This window comes from Ambystoma mexicanum, chromosome 6p (genome assembly GCF_040938575.1).
Source record: "Ambystoma mexicanum isolate Mex_15411 chromosome 6p, UKY_AmexF1_1, whole genome shotgun sequence".
NCBI lineage: Eukaryota > Metazoa > Chordata > Amphibia > Caudata > Ambystomatidae > Ambystoma > Ambystoma mexicanum.
In genome coordinates this window covers 384,246,536-384,266,391 of record NC_090935.1, presented here as the reverse complement: position 1 = coordinate 384,266,391, position 19,856 = coordinate 384,246,536, and the positions used below count along the sequence as shown (strand labels likewise).

The 19,856-nt window shown below is 48.8% G+C and overlaps 1 protein-coding gene across 2 annotated transcripts in view; it reads left to right on the top strand.

The window, feature by feature from the left end:
• Window positions 1-19,856, top strand: part of RICTOR (RPTOR independent companion of MTOR complex 2) — a 1,615,046-nt gene that overhangs the window by 1,093,545 nt on the left and 501,645 nt on the right. For both annotated transcript variants that reach the window (XM_069627164.1, XM_069627163.1), the window contains exon 28: window positions 16,536-16,628. In XM_069627164.1, the coding sequence (XP_069483265.1) occupies window positions 16,536-16,628 (93 nt within the window). The remainder of the gene's footprint in view (window positions 1-16,535; window positions 16,629-19,856) is intronic.

Here is a 19,856-nt window from a genome sequence, read left to right as displayed (position 1 = left end):
TCAGGTGAGGTGCTAGTTTCGGCACCAGCTGTCGGTTCTCAAGGGAAGACTGCCTCCTCGGTCTTCACGGAACATTCAGGGGGCAATCCCTGACCTGTTCACCTGAAAGTAACTGTGTCGGAAAGCACTAGTGCCTCCGGGTGGGAAAGGGTCACAAAAGACCCACCCGATACCAGAACAGTTATTCACTTCAGATAAAATTACAACGGTACCCTCTATTGCCTTGGTGCACAGAACAGGTAAGGGCATGTGCAAAGATGCTCCCACCTCTGGGGTATATTCAGTCCATTCTGATTCCCCTTTGACAGGACAAAGCCAAGTCGGCTTCTGCACATAAAACATCTGGTACTTCGGTACCGTAAGAAAAGGTTTTAGCCTCAATTACTGCAGTCGAGCTTGCAAGCTCCTCGGTACTGATGAAATCTCATAAATCCTCACATGAGAGGCATAAGCACTCTCATTCAAGAACTTGTCTGGTACCGACTTCTATGCGAAAACACAAATGGAAAAAATCTCCCGTGGCTTCTGTCTCAGGCTCGGTACCAGAGAGCCAAAAAGACAATTCATCTTTAATTTCTGACTCGGGAGACTTTGACACTTCAAAATGCTTTACTGCTCCACCAGATCAGTTGTTCAGCACTCCTATGAGAGCTCAGACTCCTCACATTATGCCTCAATGTTCTCCTCGGTCTGAGAACAATTTGGGCCAACCTGCACTAGGACCATCACAACCTGCATCCCAACTGGTTCTAACCAACATTCAGGTGCCTAGGCCAGTGGTATTGAACATTTTCAATCCTAGCCAACCGCTTGATAGGGTTGATTTTTCTACTTCTCCTATCACATTGGATGAACCTTTACCTACCCCCTTCCCAAATGGCAAACCGCATCAATAACACTGTGCTAGAAACTATGCTTTCTGAGCCCTTCCTCAAAGTCTTTGCTCAACGCATCAAAGCTAAAATGTCTCCAGTACTCCCGCAGGGATCGGTTCCAGTTGACCCTTTACCGGTACCAGTGGACAATGTGTACCTTGCTCCTCCACCCAAAAACAGAAAATGTCAAAGGAGACAGGCTTGGATTCATAGGACACCACTCATTCACCCTCTAAAGTGTTCTATGACATTGTCACTAAGGCCATGCAGGCTCTTGAAATCCCAAGGATAATCCTGAAACGGCTGGTGTTTTTGAGAAACTGCCATCACAGCAGTCAAGGGTTCCTCTGCCCATAGAATTGTCTGTCATGGAGGAAGCTCTAGCTCGTTGGGAAACACCTCATTGCGATCCCCATCTCTCCAATGCCCTAGATAATGAATACAAGGTGCCCAAGGATGAACCCTTAATTCTCATGGGAAATCTTCCAGCTCAATCAACAATAATCTCTGCTGCCCTGGGCACAAAGGGTAAAGGCCTTTTTCCTTCTCCAGCTTCAGTGCTGGACAAAAATGCAAAAGCATGGTAGACCCAAGGTAAGAAGTCTTATACCTTGTTAGGGAGAATTCTCTTAGAAGGCTAATTTCCCAAACCTAGTGAGTGCCCCAGCAGCTTTGCTGGATTTTTGGGGTTTGTTTTTTTCTCCTGCTAAGAGTGCGACTCTTTTCCTCCCACTCGTAGGCATGATTTGAGGTATGTCTTTGGTGCTTATGGGCTATGGGGTCTTTTACTCCATATGGTATCATCTGTTTTTCATGTGTGTTACACAGCACTCTCAGTGCAGTAACACAGGGGTGTCATAGTGACCCCCAAACATAGACTGCATACCCTGGGACTGACTACTGTCTCCCAGGGCATGTAAAGTCACCATTGACTTTACTAGTCCAAAATTGTGAACAGAACCAGTACAAACCATCATATTGTGGAAGTTTTGGAAGGGGTAAATTCAATTGCCCCTGGGTCTGTTTTCAAGGGGGCACTGTCCAGTCCCCCCTTGTCGAGTTTCTGGCTGGTGGCAGTGGTTACCACGCAAAATATTCCACCAAAATATTTCCTATGGGATTTTCCCATTGATTTTAAACGCACCACTTTTTGGTGCAATGTTAAAGATACCGCTGGTTTATTTATTTAATATTAAATCAACGGTTGGGTCTTTTTGCCAGAACTCTTTTCAAAAATGGCGTTCGTGTCCGTCTCTGTAACTCTAACCAAAGTCGAGTCCTTCCACTTTTTGGCAGGCTTCTCCACAGAAGCCCTCCAAATGGTGCCACTCTGTCTGGGTTCCACAGGATGAGTGGGGAGGGGAATTGGCACCCTGGACTGCGTTGCCTTAGCAACCCAAGTCGCACTATATTCTGATTGGCCCAGTGGTGAGCCGTCCGGCTCACCACTTAGCATGTTTGAGTGACAGCTAGGTTGTTGAATGGGTGTTTTTCTGCATAAAAGCAGGGCCTTTGGGACTGGAACTTCAGAAGTCGCCACAGGACCGAAGAATCCGAAGAGGGAAGAAGCTGAGCCATCTGCAACGACGACACCACCGGTGGAGCCCTGCTGCAACAAACTCACCACTTTCCCAACAACAAGAGAAGATCTTCTGCTGGACGAGTCTTCTTCCTTTGAGCTGGTGGGATCAACCAGTTCGGCCCTTTCGCCTTCCAAAGACGTCTCTTGGTCGAATCGCCCGTGCCAAGCACCCCAGCGGCCGGATAGCCAAGCTTCACCCCGGTGACCGCGAATAAAAGGAATGCACCTTTTATCCGACAAACTCCGCAGCTGGTTTCATCGCTGGGCAGTGCATCGACTCCAAGTTTCCTCCTTGACGAGATCCTCTCTTCCCCTGGTCGAAACAACGAACTGCAACCACTGCCAGGAACAACTGCCACCGCTGGAGCTTCCTCTCTCTTTAAGGTACTGTGTTCTGCCTGGCCTCCCTTTCCATGGATTGCTAAAGGTGACCCTTAAATCATTGGCTTTCCAACTGGGTTGGCCCCAGACCTTCTAACATTACTTCTTGAATCACCCCTACCTCTTTTGAACATTCTGCAAAGACATTTAGTACATTTTAAACTGTGTGGTCTTGGGCACATTTCGCTTTGCTCCATTTAAAGTGGGCCTGGCCTATGAACTTGGGCTCTACAGTGTATACTGCCTTTACTACCTTGCTTTGAACTTCTAAAAGTGCTGGGAACTGTTATTTGTATGCCCTGCCTTTTTCTCCCCCTTTAACTTAACTATTGGAGTGCCATCTAGGTTACGCGCTCACATCTGTTTTAACAAATAGTGGTGTTTTAACTCTGACTTGTCTAATGGTTATCAAGGGAAGTGTCTATACTTTACCTGACTGTGTTTTAACTTGCTTTTGATTTAGAGTGCTAGTGTATTGCCTAAAGTGTGTTTTAAATAAATAATGATATACTTTTGATACAAAGCTCTGGTCAGTATTTGTTTGCTCTGTGTTTTTAGCCCTATTGTGTATACTGTATATACTGCCCTACTCTTCTTGAGAGAAGCTGCTCAGCCACAGCTACCAGGTAAATCTGGGTGGTACAGACTGCTACCAATTGGGTTTACTGCTTACTCCTGTAGTCTTAATCTTCTTGCAGTGTTCCCTAGGGAAACTGCACAGGATTCTGCCTAACACACCTCCTCTACCATACAATTTAGGCAGATTAACACTGCTACAGAACTGGCGGGATTTAATATCCTTAACTGGAAGAATCTAGAGCGCTTCACTGACATGCTACTTCTCCAGCATGGGGTCTGGCATGGATTCACATGCTCATGAATATTCCCCGCCGTCAGGCTGGGAATCCTCGGTAAAGAAAAACTCAGTATCAGTTTCGTTTCTGATCCATCTTTCTTAGTAACCAATCACTGATCTCTGGGTCATACTGCCCCCAGCCAATGACTGCCCTCTCCCTAGGCCCCGCCCCTGGCAGCCATCCTCAGATTTTTACCGCACGCTCAAGTGTTGGGAGTCCTCGTGTTCAGCTCTCGAGTTTTTTTTACTGCGTTTTCACGTTTTTTCAGGAGAATTTCTCATTTTTTCAGTTTAATCGAGCCTCAAGCTCCACCGTTTCTACTTCCGATAACGGGGACCCGTTTCGGAATTCTTCTACGCCCCTCAAGGGTGAAGTTTTTGTCGAGTTTACACTTCTTAGAGGATTCCGGAAGATCTGCGGCCTACCTCAATGGACATGGGCCAGGACAAGGGGAGCTCGACGCTCGGATCCAAGCTGTTCAGGAACTGCCCTGGATGCGGATCATATAACATTTTCAAGGAGGACGAGCATTTGCGATGTCTACTGCATCCATGGGGACAAGACGCACATGGAGAATGACTGTGCGTTCTGCAAGAACCTTTCCGAACGGACCAAACAAGATCGTTGTTCCCGCCTCGCCCCCTGGCTGGAGAAGGGCACAGCAAGTGAGAAGGCGAAGAAGTCGTCTGAGCGGGCTTCTAAGTCCTTTGAGGGCGCCCCGGCGACGGGGGCCCAACAGAAGGCCAAGCACCGCGAGTCTGCGGGCTCCGGGAGCGCCGAAAGGTCAGGCTCTTCGGTTGCCAAGCAGGGTACTACTTCCCCGGCACGTTCGACCAGGAGCCAGCCCTCTGGTTCGGGGAAGAGGAAGTCTGAGAAACCGGGTAGGCCGCTGGAGCGGACTCGGTCGATCTCAAAGGGGGAGCGAGGCGCTGACCCCTCCCCCCAAGGCAAAGGCCCAGGACGCACCTAAGGTGGTGAGGGCTTTGATCCACCCGGCTAAGGCCTCTACCGAAGTGGTCGCTGCGAACCTGGCGGAGCCGGGTGAGACTACGCCAATGGAAACGGCCTCTGGGCCCAGAGTATCCCTGCCGCCGCAGAGGGAATCCTCTTTCCAGCCCATCGCTAAGACCCCCGTGAAGCCCCCAGCTGAAAAAGAGGGGGGGATGGTGGCCATTACAGACTCGGAATCAGCCTCTGAGGAGGAACTGGTGGAGACCGAGAAGGGCCTCAACGAAAGGTCCATAGTCCTCAATGAGAGGTTCATAAACCTCAACGAGAGGTTCGAGAAGGTTCGATCCCAGGGGACGGTCCCTGCTGACGTGATCGAAGATAGCGACGACGAACAGGGCCCAGTGGAGCGGCCATCCCGTCTGTCGCAGCCATTGCCCAAGCCCCAGGATAGCTCGGCGGCCATTTTGTTGGCAATCCAATCCTTATGTACCGAGATAAGGACGAGATTACCACGCACCCCGACGGAGGAGCCAGAACCAGGCCTGTCGGAAAGCCCTCCGAACAAGCAGAGGAGAGTCCACCCCGCCCCGCCCTTCGTGCCTGCGAGACCCGTGGACCCCTCATCCCCCTCGCCGGGAGAGGATATGGGGACGGACGATGACGGTGGCGATGACAAAGCGGACATCCCGTCGTCACACCCCCCCACGGGCGTCCCCAGCCGACGAGGTTGGCTCTTTCCACACCATGATAATCAGGGCATCCAAGCTCTTCCAGCTCTGCCCCGAAGAACAGAAAAAGGAGGGGTTTCTGTACCAACGACGAGAGGCTAAGAGGAAGACGGTCCTTGCGGTTCCTTTACTCGACGACATCTGGAACGAGGGACTTGCTGTCCTCAAGAACCCTGCTACGACACCCGCCAAGAGGGACAGGTACGAGAAGAAGTACCGAGTCCCTGATGCCGCTCCCTTGTGCCTCAGGGCCGAGCCCACGCCGGACTCGGTTGTCTCGGCAGCGGCTAAGAAGAAGGCAGCGGGTGCGGCGGCTTCAACTTCCACTTCCCCGCCAGACAGAGAGGGCAAGAAGTTGGACTATATGGGATGACGAGTCATCTCGTCGCCAGCGACGACGATTAAGGTGGCCAATGCCTTAGCGATCGTGGCCCGCTACGACAGGGAGCTCTGGTTCAAGATAGCTCCCCTGCTAGATTTCCTCCCTGATGACAAAAGGGCGGAGGCCCTAGAAATTCTGCAGGAGGGCGAGGTGGCGTCGGATCACGCCATAACTGTGGCGACGGACATTGCCGATACCAGATTTTGCCAACTGGGCAACATAGTTTGCCTCTGACGACGAGGATGGCTCAAGGCGACAGACTTTCACCAGAACGTCCAGACCAGAGTGTTGGACATGCCGTTCGACGGCAACAACTTCTTTGGTAAGGCGGTGGATGAGTCTCTACAGGCCATCAAGACCGACTCGGAGACGGCCCGGGCCCTTGGGGTGCTTCAGCAGCGACATCCCTTTCGGAGCCCCGGAGGCAGACAGGGTACCTCCAAAGGATCCCGCGGTGGCTCCTCCACTTAACCGTCAGGCGGCCCGTTCCTCTTCCCAGGAGGCCTACAGAGGTCGCGGAAAGCAAGGGGGTTCCCGCCGTCGTCGCCAAGGCGTCCAAGCAAGACTGACCCGGCCGGGTTGTCAGGCCCGCACCGAAGCACCCTGGTGGGAGGCCGGCTGATGAAGTTCGTCAGAGTGTGGGAGTCCATCTCCACCGATCGTTGGGTGTTGGACACCCTGGCCAACGGGCACTCGCTGGAATTCTTAAAGAAGTGCCCTCGCATTCCTCCTGTGGCCAGGAAGGAGAATCACGTACCTCAACTGCTGTTGGAAGTAAAAGGCGATGCTCAAGAAAGGTGCCATCGAACTCGTCCCCAGGAGGCTCCGGGGCTCCAGAGTGTACTCAAGGTACTTCCTCGTCAGAAAGAAGACAGGTGGTTGGCGCCCCATCCTGGACCTCCGTCGGTTAAAGAAATACATCAAGACACAGAAATTCAGGATGGTCACCCTCCAGCACGTGCTGGGACAGCTGGAGGAAGGCGACTTCCTATCGTCGTTGGACCTGGAGGATGCTTACTTCCACATCCCCATTCTAAAAAGGCACAGGAAGTTCCTCAGGTTCGTGGTTCAGGGACGCCACTACCAATTCAGAGCCCTACCGTTGGGATTAATGTCGGCACCCAGGGTTTTCACCAAGTGCCTGGCACCAGTGGCGGCGCGGCTGCGCCTGCAGGGGATCCACGTCTACACATACCTGGACGACTGGCTAATCCGGGCAAGGTCAAGGGAACTCGCCGTATGATCATACGGCGAGGACTGTCCAGTTGATCATGGAGCTTGGGTTCGCCATCAACTACCCCAAATCCCACCTGGTTCCATCGCAAGTAGCACTGTTTTTGGGGGCGAAGCTCGATACAGTGGAGCAATTGGCCTCCCCTTCAGAGGAGAGGACCAAGACCATCCTGGGCAAGGTGCGACGCCTGTTAGCCACGGACGTGGCCAGGGTGAGTTCCATCAAGTCCCTTCCCGGTATGACGTCCTCATGCATCTACCGTGTGCCCCTTTGCAGACTTCCGATTGGTCCGCTACAGGAGTTCCTCGACGCCCGCTGGTTTCAGGCGAGGGGCTGATTCGAGGACAGGATCCCTCTCGATGAGGAGTTCCATCGGGCAATCCTATGGTGGGGCACCCGGGCCCACCTCACGACGGGCACGGACTTTCAAACAACGGCGTTTTAGGAGACGGTGGCTACAGACGCCTCTCTGGAGGGCCCACACTGCAGATCTCCACGCAAGAGGCCTTAGGCTCCTGGAGGAGAGGTCTCTTCACATCAAAATCTTGGAGCTCCGAGCAGTGTTCTGGGCGCTCAAGTCGTTCCTCCCGTCCCTCAAGGACAAAGTGGTGAGGATCTTCACCGACAACACCACCACGATGTTCTACATACCGAAGCAGGGGGGCACCAGATCCCCAGCCCTATCCAAGGAGGCTCAGGATCTGTGGCACTGGGCCGTCGCCCAGGGGATGTTTCTGGTTCCCTTCCACCTGGCAGGAATAAAAAACACCATCGCTGACTCACTCAGCAGGGAGCTGCTCTCGTGCCACGAGTGGGAACTGCACCAGGATCAAGTGGATCGACTGTACACGTTCCCTTCATTGCCGTTGCTGCTCCGCCTCATCAACCAGCTCAAGAAGTCCAGGTGCAGGATGATCCTCGTCGCACCGGTGTGGCCGAGGCAGGTCTGGTTCCCGGACCTTCTGGACTTGTCAACGTCCCCGCCAGTCAGGCTGCCGGCGGACGCGGATCTTCTCTCCAAAGAAGGAGGCGCCATTCTCCACCACGACCCACAGTCGCTGAACTTGCAGGCCTGGCTCCTGCAGCACTAGAGTTTGGAGGGTATGATATCCCAGCTGATTGCAGAGAGGTTCTTGCAAAGGCCAGGGCGTCCTCATCTCTCAAGTGTTACGGTCATAAATGGAAGCGGTTCTCTGTCTGGTGCCGTGCACAGAAGATTACCCCTCTGCGAATTACGACCCCTCAAGTGCTGCTGTACCTGCTGTCGCTGGCCAAGGCTGGACTGGCTCACGCCTCTATAAAAATACATCTGGCTGCCATCTCCCGATATACCAGGACGGCGGGTCGGGCGTCCTTTTGGTCTCATTGCCTGGTGAAGGAATTTATGAAGGGACTATTCAGATCATTCCCGCCGGTGAAGGCTCCTGCCCCGGCGTGGGAGCTTAATGTGGTGCTGACCAGGCTCATGGGGGCCCCATTCGAGCATATGCATAAGGCGCCTGTGAAGTTCCTTTCATGGAAGACAGCGTTCCTCGTGGCCATCACCTCTGCATGACGAGTGGGAGAGATTCAGGCCCTATATCGCAAGCCTACATACTTGACTTTTCATGACACGCGGGTGGTGCTGAGGACGCACCCCTCCTTCATGCCCAAGGTGCCGTCTGACTTCCACCTCAACGAGCCCTTGGTGTTACCAGTTTTCTTTCCGTCGCCTTCGACGCCGGCCGAGAGGACTTTGCACTCGCTGGGTGTAGCTAGAGCGCTGAAGTTCTACGTGGACCGCACAAAGAGCTTTCGGAAGACGTCACAACTGTTTGTGAACTTTGGGTCTGTGAATCAAGGGAAGGCTCTCTCGAAGACTTCCATTTCCAGATGGCTCTCCGGCTGCATCATGCATTGTCACCAGTTGGCAAACCGACCGCTGCCCGGCCGTCCGAGAGCCCATTCGACCAGAGCGATCGCTGCTACCACAGCGTTCCTGTCTGGTGTGCCCCTGCTGGACATCTGCAGGGCTGCTACGTGGAGGTCGACGCACACCTACACAAGATTCTACTGCGTCGATCGGGACTCCAGGGAGTATTCCAGGGTCAGCCAAGCAGTGCTGCGCAACCTGTTTGCTTAAGGTGAGCCTGGTGAGGAGGTAAGAGATGCTTAATGTTGAGTTGTTGTATTGCTTAATGTTGAGCCAGTTGCCACCTCCTGTGGTTGTGCATGTGTATACTGCTATGTATTCTTTTATTCATGAGCATGTGACTCCATGCCAGACCCCATGCTGGAGAAGGAACAAGTTACTTACCTGTAACTGTTGTTCTCCAGCATGGGTCTGGCATGGATTCACATGCGAACCCTCCCACCTACCCCTCTGCGGCTCTTCACATGGTCATACTGCCACTTGGCGTCCTACCAAATCTGAGGATGGCTGCCAGGGGCGGGGCCTAGGCAGAGGGCAGTCATTGGCTGGGGGCAGTATGACCCAGAGATCAGTGATTGGTTACTACTTAGAAAGACAGATCAGAAACGAAACTGATACTGATTTTTTTCTTTACCGAGGATTCCTAGCCTGACGACGGGGAATATTCATGAGCATGTGAATCCATGCCAGACCCATGCTGGAGAACAACAGTTAGAGGTAAGTAAGTTGTTCCCTCAAGAAGCTGCAAATGAGTTCTCTTTTTGGATGTCTGAAGGCAGAGAAGCTGCTATACAGCAGCTTCAACTCATTAAAGACTTAACTGACACAACTGTTAGGGCAGTTACTAGTTCAGTCTACATGCAGAGACACCCATATCTGTCTGCCTCCTCCCTTCACCAGGATATCCAGGAGAAGGTGCTTGACCTTCCATTCGATGGCAAGTTGTTTAACTGATCTACAGATGAGGTCTTACAGAAATGTAATGCCAGTGTCACTGCAGCTAAAACTCTCAGCTCCATCTCGGTGAAACAACCAGATCGCCAAAATTTCAAGGCATTTAAACCACGTACACAAGGCAGCAACGGTTCCTCCACATCTGCTAAATCGTACTGCTCTTCCAAGAAGCAACGGTATAGACCCAAGAAAACAATTGCCACCTCCTCTACCTCTAATTCTGTTCAGGAGCAGAAGAAATGTGTCTTTCCCCTGGGCTTGTACTTAACTTCTGCGCCAACCATCTTCAGGAGCATACATCCCTGGTAGCAGGAAGGCTTTCCACTTTCTCCCTTTTTGGAAACCGTTATTCAAGAGGAGTGGGTTCTAAATATTATTCAACACGGGTACCGCCTTGCCCTTCTGCCTACTCCACCTTCCTCTCTTCCAAAAATCACCCCCAGAGCTCTTGGAAGAGATGAACAATCTCCCTCTTCTAGGAGAAATAGAATTGGTTCTCCAAGAGTAAATAGGTCAGGGATTTTACTCACTTTACTTCCTGAACCCACCTCCTGATCCCAAAGAAATCAGATGACATCCGTCCAATTCTGGACGTTTCAGACCTCAACCAATTTCTGTCTGAGTGCTTTCCTTATGATAACTATCCCTCAGATTCTGGCTTCCCTACATCGAAATGATTAGATGGCATTGGTAGACCTACAGGATGCGTATTTACACATCCCCATCTACAAACTCCGTCAGTTTCTGAGATTCACAATAGTAAAGTCTCACTACCAGTTCACATGCCTACCCTTAGGGCTAAATTCTGCCCCCAGGGTTTTCACAAAGGTTCTGGGGTCAGTGGCAGCCTTCCTTCTGATGCAGACAGTCCATCTATATCCCTACCTAGACTACTGGCTTCTCAAAGCCCCAGTCCCCATCGGTATTGCTTCAGAAGTTGCAAATTACTTGCCTTATTCTGTTCAACCTTGGGTTCTCCATAAATGTTACAAAATCCCAACTCAGTCCCTCGCAAAGGATCCAATTCTTAGGAGCAGTTATAGACACTACTCTTCACAAGGTCTTTCCACCCTTGGAAAAAGTGGAAGCCATTCAACAAACCATTGTTCGGTTCTCCACTCACCAGTCACTAACCGCTTGGTGGTTTCAAAGGGATCGGGGTTGAAAGCCTGACATCCAAATGTTCGAGGGAGGTTATTTTTCAGAAATAACCTTCTGTCTTTTCTCCCCTGAACTTCTCCAACATGACCCCATCTCCACCCTCCGAACTCCACCCCCACCCCCTCCTACTTCCCTTGCTCTGACTCGCAGTGTCCCTGCAACGCCTGTTCCCTTTCACTTTGTGATCGGGAACCGGCGCCGCAGGGTCCTTTTGCTTTTGTTTTTATTTTGTAATTATTTTATTTTTTTGGGATGGCCGCGGGTGACACCCCGCATCGCCAGCTCACAATATAGTGAGCAAGGGTGTGGGGACACCACTGCAGCCCCCAGCACCGAATGCGTGATCTGGTTGAGCTTTTCGGCCATTTGGAATTTTAGGAAGGCCGACATTTTGGACGATTCCGTTTCAAAGGCTCTTGGGCCTCATAGCCTCTTGAATAAACCGAGTTCCCTTTGCAAAGCTCCATATGAGAACGTTCCAGTGGCATCCTGCTCTCAACTGGAATCAGCTCTCAGATCCTCCGTGTTAGGCAGAATCCTGTGCAGTTGCCTTGGGGAACACTGCAAAAAGATTAAGACTACAGGAGTAAGCAGTACACCCAATTGGTAGCAGTCTATACCACCCAGATTTACCTGGTAGCTGTGGCTGAACAGTCAGACTTTTCTCAAGAAGAGTAGGGCAGTATATAGTAGGCGGCTCACCACTGCCCCAATCAGAACAGAGTGCGACTTGAGTTGCTAAGGCAACGCAGTCCAGGGTGCCAATTCCCCTCCCCACCCATGCTGTGGAACCCAGACAGAGTGGCACCATTTGGAGGGCTTCTGTGGAAAAGTCCTCCAAAAAGTAGAACAAAGGGCTCGACCTTGGTCAGAGTTACAGAGACAGACACGAACACCATTTTAGAAAAGAGTTCTGGCAAAAAGACCCAACCGTGAATTTAATATTAAATAAATAAACAGGCGGTATCTTTAACATTGCACCAAAAAGTGGTGCGTTTAAAATCAATGGGAAAATCCCATAGAGAATATTCCGGTGGAATATTTTGCGTGGTAACCACTGCCACCAGCCAGAAACTCGACATGGGGGGACTGGACAGTGCGCCCTTGCAAACAGACCCAGCGGCAAAATAATTAACCCCTTCCAGTACTTCCACAATATGATGGTTTGTACTGGTTCTGTTCACAATTTAGGACTAGTAAAGTCAATGGTGACTTTACATGCCCTGGGAGACAGTAGTCAGTCCCAGGGTATGGAGTCTATGTTTGGGGGTCACTATGACACCCCTGTGTTACTGCACAGAGGGTGCTGTGTAACACATACACAAAAAACAGATGATACCCTATGGAGTAAAAGACCCAATATCCCAAAATCACACAAATAGTCAGAGACCTACCCCAAATCATGCCAAAGAGTGGGAGTAAAAGAGCCTCACTCTTAGTAGGAGAAAAAATAATCCAGCAAAGCTGCTGGTGGACTCACTAGGTTTGGGAAATTAGCCTTATAAGAGAATTCTCCCTAACACTCCGGCAACAAAGATCCAAATTCCAGGCCAAGTCCAAGACTCTCTGTGTGGGTGGAACACCCCAGAGACTCTGCTAACGGGATCTCCCTTTCAACCTCCCCCTCACCAAATAGTTATAACGGACTCTTCAGAGTATGGCTGGAGTGCCCATTGTCCAAGCTTAACAGCTCATGGTTTTTGGTCCTCTCAGGAAAGGAAGGACCATATAAATGTCCTGGAACTAAGACATATTTTTCCCTTTGAAATCTTTTCTTCCTTCACTTCAAGTAAAGGTGGTGAAAAGTCAAACGGACAATACCACTGCAATGATTGATATCAACAAGCAGGGGGTCTCACTATCTCCCCATGTGTCTCCTAGCAGAACAAATTTGGTATTGGGCGATTCAAAATCACATTTTCTTGTTGATGTCCCATCTCGAGGGCAAGAAGAACTTGCAGGTTACAGTCCGCTCCGCAAGAATGGGAGCTGAAACCATCAGTAGCACACATCATATTTCCGAAGTGGGGCCATCCATCAGTAGACTTCTTTGCCAATCAACACAACTCTTTGTCCTCAATTTGCATCAAGGCAAGGCAAGGTCAGGGTCCTCGGTCCCTGGGAGATGCTCTACGTCCGGATTAGCCAAATCTAGCACTTTATGCCTTCCCACCACTTCCATTGATTCACAACATTTTGCTGAAATTCAAAATATCACAGAACCTGACAATGATTCTAATAGCCCCGTTCTGGCCTTGCCAGATTTGGTTTCCAGATCTTCTGGAGTTAGTGGGCTATACCTCCCCCCTTAGATCTTCCACTTTCGAGAGAGATTTATTGACTCAACAGAAGGGGCAGGTTCTTCACCCCTCCCCTCAATTGCTCAACTTGAAGGCTTGGTTCCTGAGAAGCTAGCCTTCTCCTACTTGCATTTGTCAGATCAAAACATTGCTATTTTTTCGGCCTCCAGCAAATCCTCCACTTAGATGCAATATCATAGCAAATGGTAATGTTTCTGTCACTGAGCCTTAGAACAAAACTTTAACCCTCTAAAGGCCTCCATTGATAACATCATGTCCTTCATGTCTTATCTTGTTTCCACCGGTACCAAGGTAGACGCATGCAAACAACTCTTATCAGCTATCTGTGCTTACCTGAATTGAGAACACAAGTCTTTTTTTTCTTTCCAACAAGGCCATTAAAAGACCTTTTACGTTTGCATCCCCCTATTCGTGAACCTCCACCTCAGTGGTATCTCAACTGGTGTTAGCAGCCTTAATGCAAACATCATTTGAACCTATGGCTTCATGTGATTTAGAATTCCTAAATTGGAAATCGGCCTTCTGAGTGGCCATTATTCTGACTAGAAGAATTAGGGAGCTCCAAGCTCTTTCCCAACGAACCATATATTCTGATCCATAAAGACAAAGTTGTCTTGCATACTTTTCCCTTCTTTCTGCCTTAAGTGGTTTCCGATTTTCACTTAACCGAGTAAATATGTTTTTCCGTTTTTCTTTCTAGACTGCATGCGTCTGAGGCAGAAGAGAAATTGTATAATCTAGATGTAGTAAGAACTTTAAAAACCTACCTTAAAAGGACAAACCGTTCAGCAAAGCATTTGAGCTCTTTGTTACCTTTGGTGGTCCTTCTCCTGGCAATAAAGCAGCAAAGGCTTCTATTGACAGATGGGTTGTCTCCTGTATCTCCAAGGCTTACGACTTGAAAGGGTTCACTACTCTGCAGTGACTTCGGGCTCGTTCTACTAGAGCCAAGGCAGCACCTGTAGCCTTTACCAGGCACGTACCCATTGTTGAAATCTGTAAAGCAACTACCTGTGTTACCCCGCTTGCCTTTTGCAAGCACTATGCTGTGGACACATTGTCCAGAAATAATGTAAAATTCGGCCAAGAGGTTCTCCGCAACTTGTCTGCCTGAATCCTGTACAAGCCATGTCCTCCACCCTTGCTTATTCAAAGGCTTTTTAGTCTGGTCGCTGTTACACCTCGCCCTCAGCCGCACCACGTTCCCCGGGGTCTGCCTCTTTGCTCCCGTATACGCGAGAACAATTGGGGAGTTCCAGGTAACGCCAGAATAAGGGACAGGAAAGTGATCGCCCTTCATAAAGGGTTACGGCGCCGGCATGCGCCCTTCTTATCGCGCTGGCAGCTGCCGTGGAGAATTGCTACACGAACTACAGTATCCAGAAAACCTGTTAAGAGTTGTAGTTCTCGGCGTTGAGATGGGAGCCTCATTTTCAAACGGTGCGCCTCTTTGTTGTTACTTATTCCACAGCGGCATACAGAACGCTGCTTCTGTTTAAAGTTACAACCGGCATACTTACCAAAGTGCTCTCCCTGTATCTTGAATTTTGAAGTCCTTGTTTTTCCCGTGTACCGACCCTGCCTGCACACTGACTCCTTCTTCTGAATCCTCGATTGAACTGTTTTCTGACCACCCATGTACCAGACCCCTTGCCTGCTTCCTGAACTCTTGGACACTGATTCTGTTGTGTTTCTTGACCGCCCGTGTACCAGACCCCTTGCCTGCTTCCTGGACTCTGGGATAGTAACTACTCCGGTAAGAACGACTCTAATTGGAATCCCTCTTCTTTCAGACTGTCATTTTCTGTGGATTTTGGCTTCATTCCTAAGTGCATCTTTTTGAACGCTTTGCTGTGGTGCACCATCCCGAAACCAGTGCGACCCTCGTTCCGCTCGGGGATAGCTGCCTTACTAACCTCCCTTTTTTTTATTTTATACTTTCGTTGTTTCCCAGGACTCTTTACATCAATCCTATTTCCATCAGGGGTAAAGTATGGTTTTCTTGGTTTTCAATACTGAAGAGTTACACCTTTAGCCATATACTAAAGCCTCTTTACTTTATAGGTTGCTCCGGTTCTTTTGGCCTAAGGGGAGATTAAATCAGGTCCTACTGAAGGGGAATAGTCTTGGGAAAACCAGATTCAGTATTGGCAGATTGTTTAACTTGTTATCCTTTCCTTTACAGCCTGGGTTTGAGACGGTGTGTTCTCCTCGCTCTTTTGATCGATCGGTCCCCTTGTCTGTAGAGTTCAGCAGGTGGTCATATCGGCTTAAAGAGTTCATTCCCTCACAGAGAGGAGGCTTGGGTGGAGGCTCCAACCCTTGCTCCTTCAAGCAACTCCCCAGCAATAGAGGTCCGGCCTGTTTACGTACTCTCCATTCCGGTGAGTAACAGTCCCAACAAGTTTGTAAGGAGGGAGAGCCAAGACGACAGAGAAGTGAAAAATTACTTTCATGCTGATTCAAGTTCTTCGTCCAGGCTCTTCCTCTTCCACAACACCCACCCAGCCATCCCCTGCAGTATGCATGCACTTAAAATTCTACCGCTTCGGCGGAACAGGAACTGGGTGTGGGACCGTTGGTGACGTGAGGCTAAGGTGTGGGCCCGTAGTGCAGAGGGACGCATGTGTGACGTAGACATGTCCCCTTCTAAAACTTAGTGACAGCTATATTTTTCAGCCAGCTTTTCCGCCCGCCTGTGGATGCAAGTGTTCCCAACCATTTGTGAAGGAGGGAGAGCCTGGGCTAAGAGAACCTGAATCATCATGAAGGTAATTTTTCATATATTGAGCATGGTATAATTTCCGGTACCATATAATTCAGGGTCCCAGGAAAATCGCTGCAAAGCCACATTTTGCCCCAAGGTGGGTAAACATTTTCCAAGAAGCAGCAGGAACTGGAAAGATGTATATGTTGAGGAATCTGTGTGAGAAAAATGCATCAGAAATAACATTAGCAGAAGAATTTAATTTGCTTTTCTGCATCACAACCAATTCATGGTCGAACTAATTGACTTTTTTACTTGAATCATAGGACACCTTTAGTGTAATAATTTTAATGTAAGACAATGTAGCCATGACAATGATTGCTAATATTTCTGTACAATATTCAGAAATGACGTGAGTTGCTTTATTTGCCCCATCAACCAAATAGCAGATCTCTTATACGTTCCCTTTATTTTATCTTCTTCCCATTAGAGTATTGTCCCAGATTTGAGTTATACTGTTCGCTCCCCAATGCTGGACAAATGGGAAGGAATCAAACAGTTAAAAGCTGCCCTCTGGGCACTGGTAAGTAGCCAAAATTGGAATATGCTTTGTCATCTTTTGCCAACTAACTATATTGTAAATGTTTACACATTGTGGAGTGTGATCAGTATAGTCTTACATTTGTAAAGACAGCTGTATCATAAACCCGCTCATATACTACATGGGTTAAACCAGGCAACAGTAGGCCACCAACCCCTTCAGCCCCTCTGTAATGGGACAACGGTTCAAAATCCAACTTAGTCCGTTTTTGATAGATATTGCACACTAGTTGACATTGAAAACTGGTAGACACATCATATTAATAGACATTGCACTTTTACTTATCCTACCATCATAGTCACCTTTTTTACACTTGCCCTCCGTCTCCAATTTAAAGATGTTTCTACCCATTGATGTATTTCATCGATGTGAAAAGGTCCACTCTTTAGTTCAAAGGAATTCGATGGAGATTTTGTAATATAAGGTTTCCTATTAATGTGACCCATTAAGTGTAAAATTGCACTGGCTGCTAGTATTGAGTTAAAAGATTGTTTGATAATTAACAAGGATATTACATTTGTTATTTTTTGGAAAGTAGGCTAGTTAGCCTTAAACAGTATTGGGTTGCTGCATTCTAGTACTTTAACTTTGGTCAAGCTTGAAGAATTATATGGCAAAAACTGTCTGTATAGATAATTGGTTGCACCTGTACAGAAACAGGTATTTTTGTCATGTTCTGCTTGTCATTTTGTATTGTAAGAAGTTGTGCCGCAACAGTCTGAAGTGTGTATTTCCTGGAAAGGACTTGGATTATTTATGCACATCAGCTGAAAGCCTAGGAAATTAAATACGTTTTTTTAACAACTTTATTTATCTTTGCACACAGGTTATGCACATACATTTGTATCACTCATTTTGCGTTCATACAACATATACAAGTTAGCTTTCTTCTGTATTCAGGTTCTCATGTTCTGTGAAATCTGCCAGATATTCTTTATACCACAACCATACATTCCTGGGTTTAGAGGGGGGCATTAATGAATCTATATACAGTTCTTCAGTATCGTTAGCCCACATCATATCTCTGTTCCAGTCTTCCTTTGTTAGCAGTTGTACATTCTTCCATCTCATTAATATGGCCCTTTTAGCTATTAATAGGCTTAGGTTTAAAAGTTTTCGCCACGTTGGGTCCATTTTCCCCACCGCCCCCAACATGCACATCCGCGGTGTCCATTCCACCGGTTGGTCTGCCTTCTTATCCAGAGCTCCACAGACCTCTGACCAGTAGCGTCTCAGTTCTATACAGTCCCATAACATATGAAATATGTTAGCGTTTTCGGCGTTACATCTCGGGCAGGTGCCAGGTAAAGTAGGGTATATTCGCTTTATACTTAATGGTGTATAGTGTGTCCTATGGACTATTTTATAGTGGATCAGTTTGAATCTTGAATTGCACGATATCAGTTTGGTCAATGCACAAATCTGGGACCATTCTTGGTCTTCTATCAGTTGCCCCAGATCGTGCTCCCACCTGCCCTTAGCCATGTGAGTTACCACCGGGCGTGTCTGTACTATAGCTTTATAGAGAGCGGAGGCCGTAATTTTCTGAGTCCCCCCTGTGCATATGTATCCTAGTTCCATGTTTATTTCAGGTTCGTTCGGGAATGTTGGGTATAAATGCTGTGTGATGGCTGCTACCCTATTGTATTGTTGCTTATGCGTATTTGGGTTTCCCACTGTCTTTAATATCCTCCCACTGTAGAAAGCGCATTTCCAAGAATAGCTGTCCCCATTGTGTAATGCCTCTAGCACTCCAATGCATCGCCACTTCACCCTCTATGAAGAAGGGTGGATGGGGGTCGCCCCATATTGGCATATTCGGGTGGTATAACTTACTGGCGCCAAATATGTCAGCGATTTTGGACCATGCCGTGATTGTGACCTTGGCTGGGTTTATCATGTTGTAGTGTTTAGGGGTTGGCCTAGTTATCATTTGTAGGGCTAACGTCGCTTCTCGCTCCCCTGAGGTGTGGGTGGGCGGCCTGGGTTGAGGAAGCATGTGGCCCAACTAGCCGCATAGTGTGCCTGCGCTGCCAGGTAATATAATTCCATGTCGGGTGCCATCAGCCCGCCCCTGGGATGTGTCTGACAATACCCTCCAGCTCAGTCTAGGATGTCCACCCCAAACTAACGCTATGCAGGCACTATTAATTTTTGAAAACCGAGCGTGGCTGGGCCAGACCGGCAGTGTACTGAAAAGATAAAAAAGCTTCGGCAATATTATCATTTTGATCAGTGCTATCCTCCCCATCAATGATATGGGCAGAGCATTCCAGCGGTTCATTTTGGCACACAGAGCTTCCGCCAGTACACTGTAGTTCAAAGTGCGGGATAATTGGGCTGTTTTGGCAACAATAGCGCCTAGATAAACAATGTGCACCGGACTCCATATAAGACATGTAGATTTTGGGGTTGCGTGGTGTTGTCCGTGAGTGGGAATATTTCGTACTTGTTGGGGTTAAGGCGTAAACCTGAGTATAACCTTGAAACACTTGTGTATAGGCGCGTTACAAATGCCATATCATATCATACATCATATTCACCAAACTTTTCTACTTCTGCCAGCACCCTGCCCAATGTGCGGTCAAGATTCTTTAGATATAATAGAATATCATCCGCATATAGCGTTATGATTTGTAGTTTGCCCTCGAGCCAAATCCCAAATTTGCTGTATCGTGATCTAAGAATGTCTGCAAGAGGTTCTATAACTAGAGCGAAGAGTAGTGGGGACAATGGGCAGCCCCGTCTGGTGCCACCTAGTAGTTCTAGTATGTCTGTAAGGGACCCATTAATTCTAATCTTCGCATGAGGTCGTGTATATAACATTTGAATCCATTTTATGAATTTTGGGCCGAACCCGTAATTCCGTAGTACCCCGAATAGGAAGGGCCAAGAGACAGTGTCGAATGCCTTTTGCATATCGAGGGAGGCCGCTAATCCATGAGTCTCAGGGAGGGGGGGGGTGTATCGTGGCTATGATTTGGTGGCATCGTCTTATATTTGTTGCTGTGGACCTGCCCGTTATAAACCCTGCTTGGTCCTCATGTACCATATATGGCATCAATGGTGTGAGTCTGGTTGCTAGTATCTTCGCTAGGATCTTGGTATCTGTATTTATTAAGGATAATGGCCGGTACGACCCGCATTCCCCGGGGGGTTTCCCTGGTTTAAGCAAGAGTGTAATTATTGCCTCTCTGGTGGTTTCGGGGA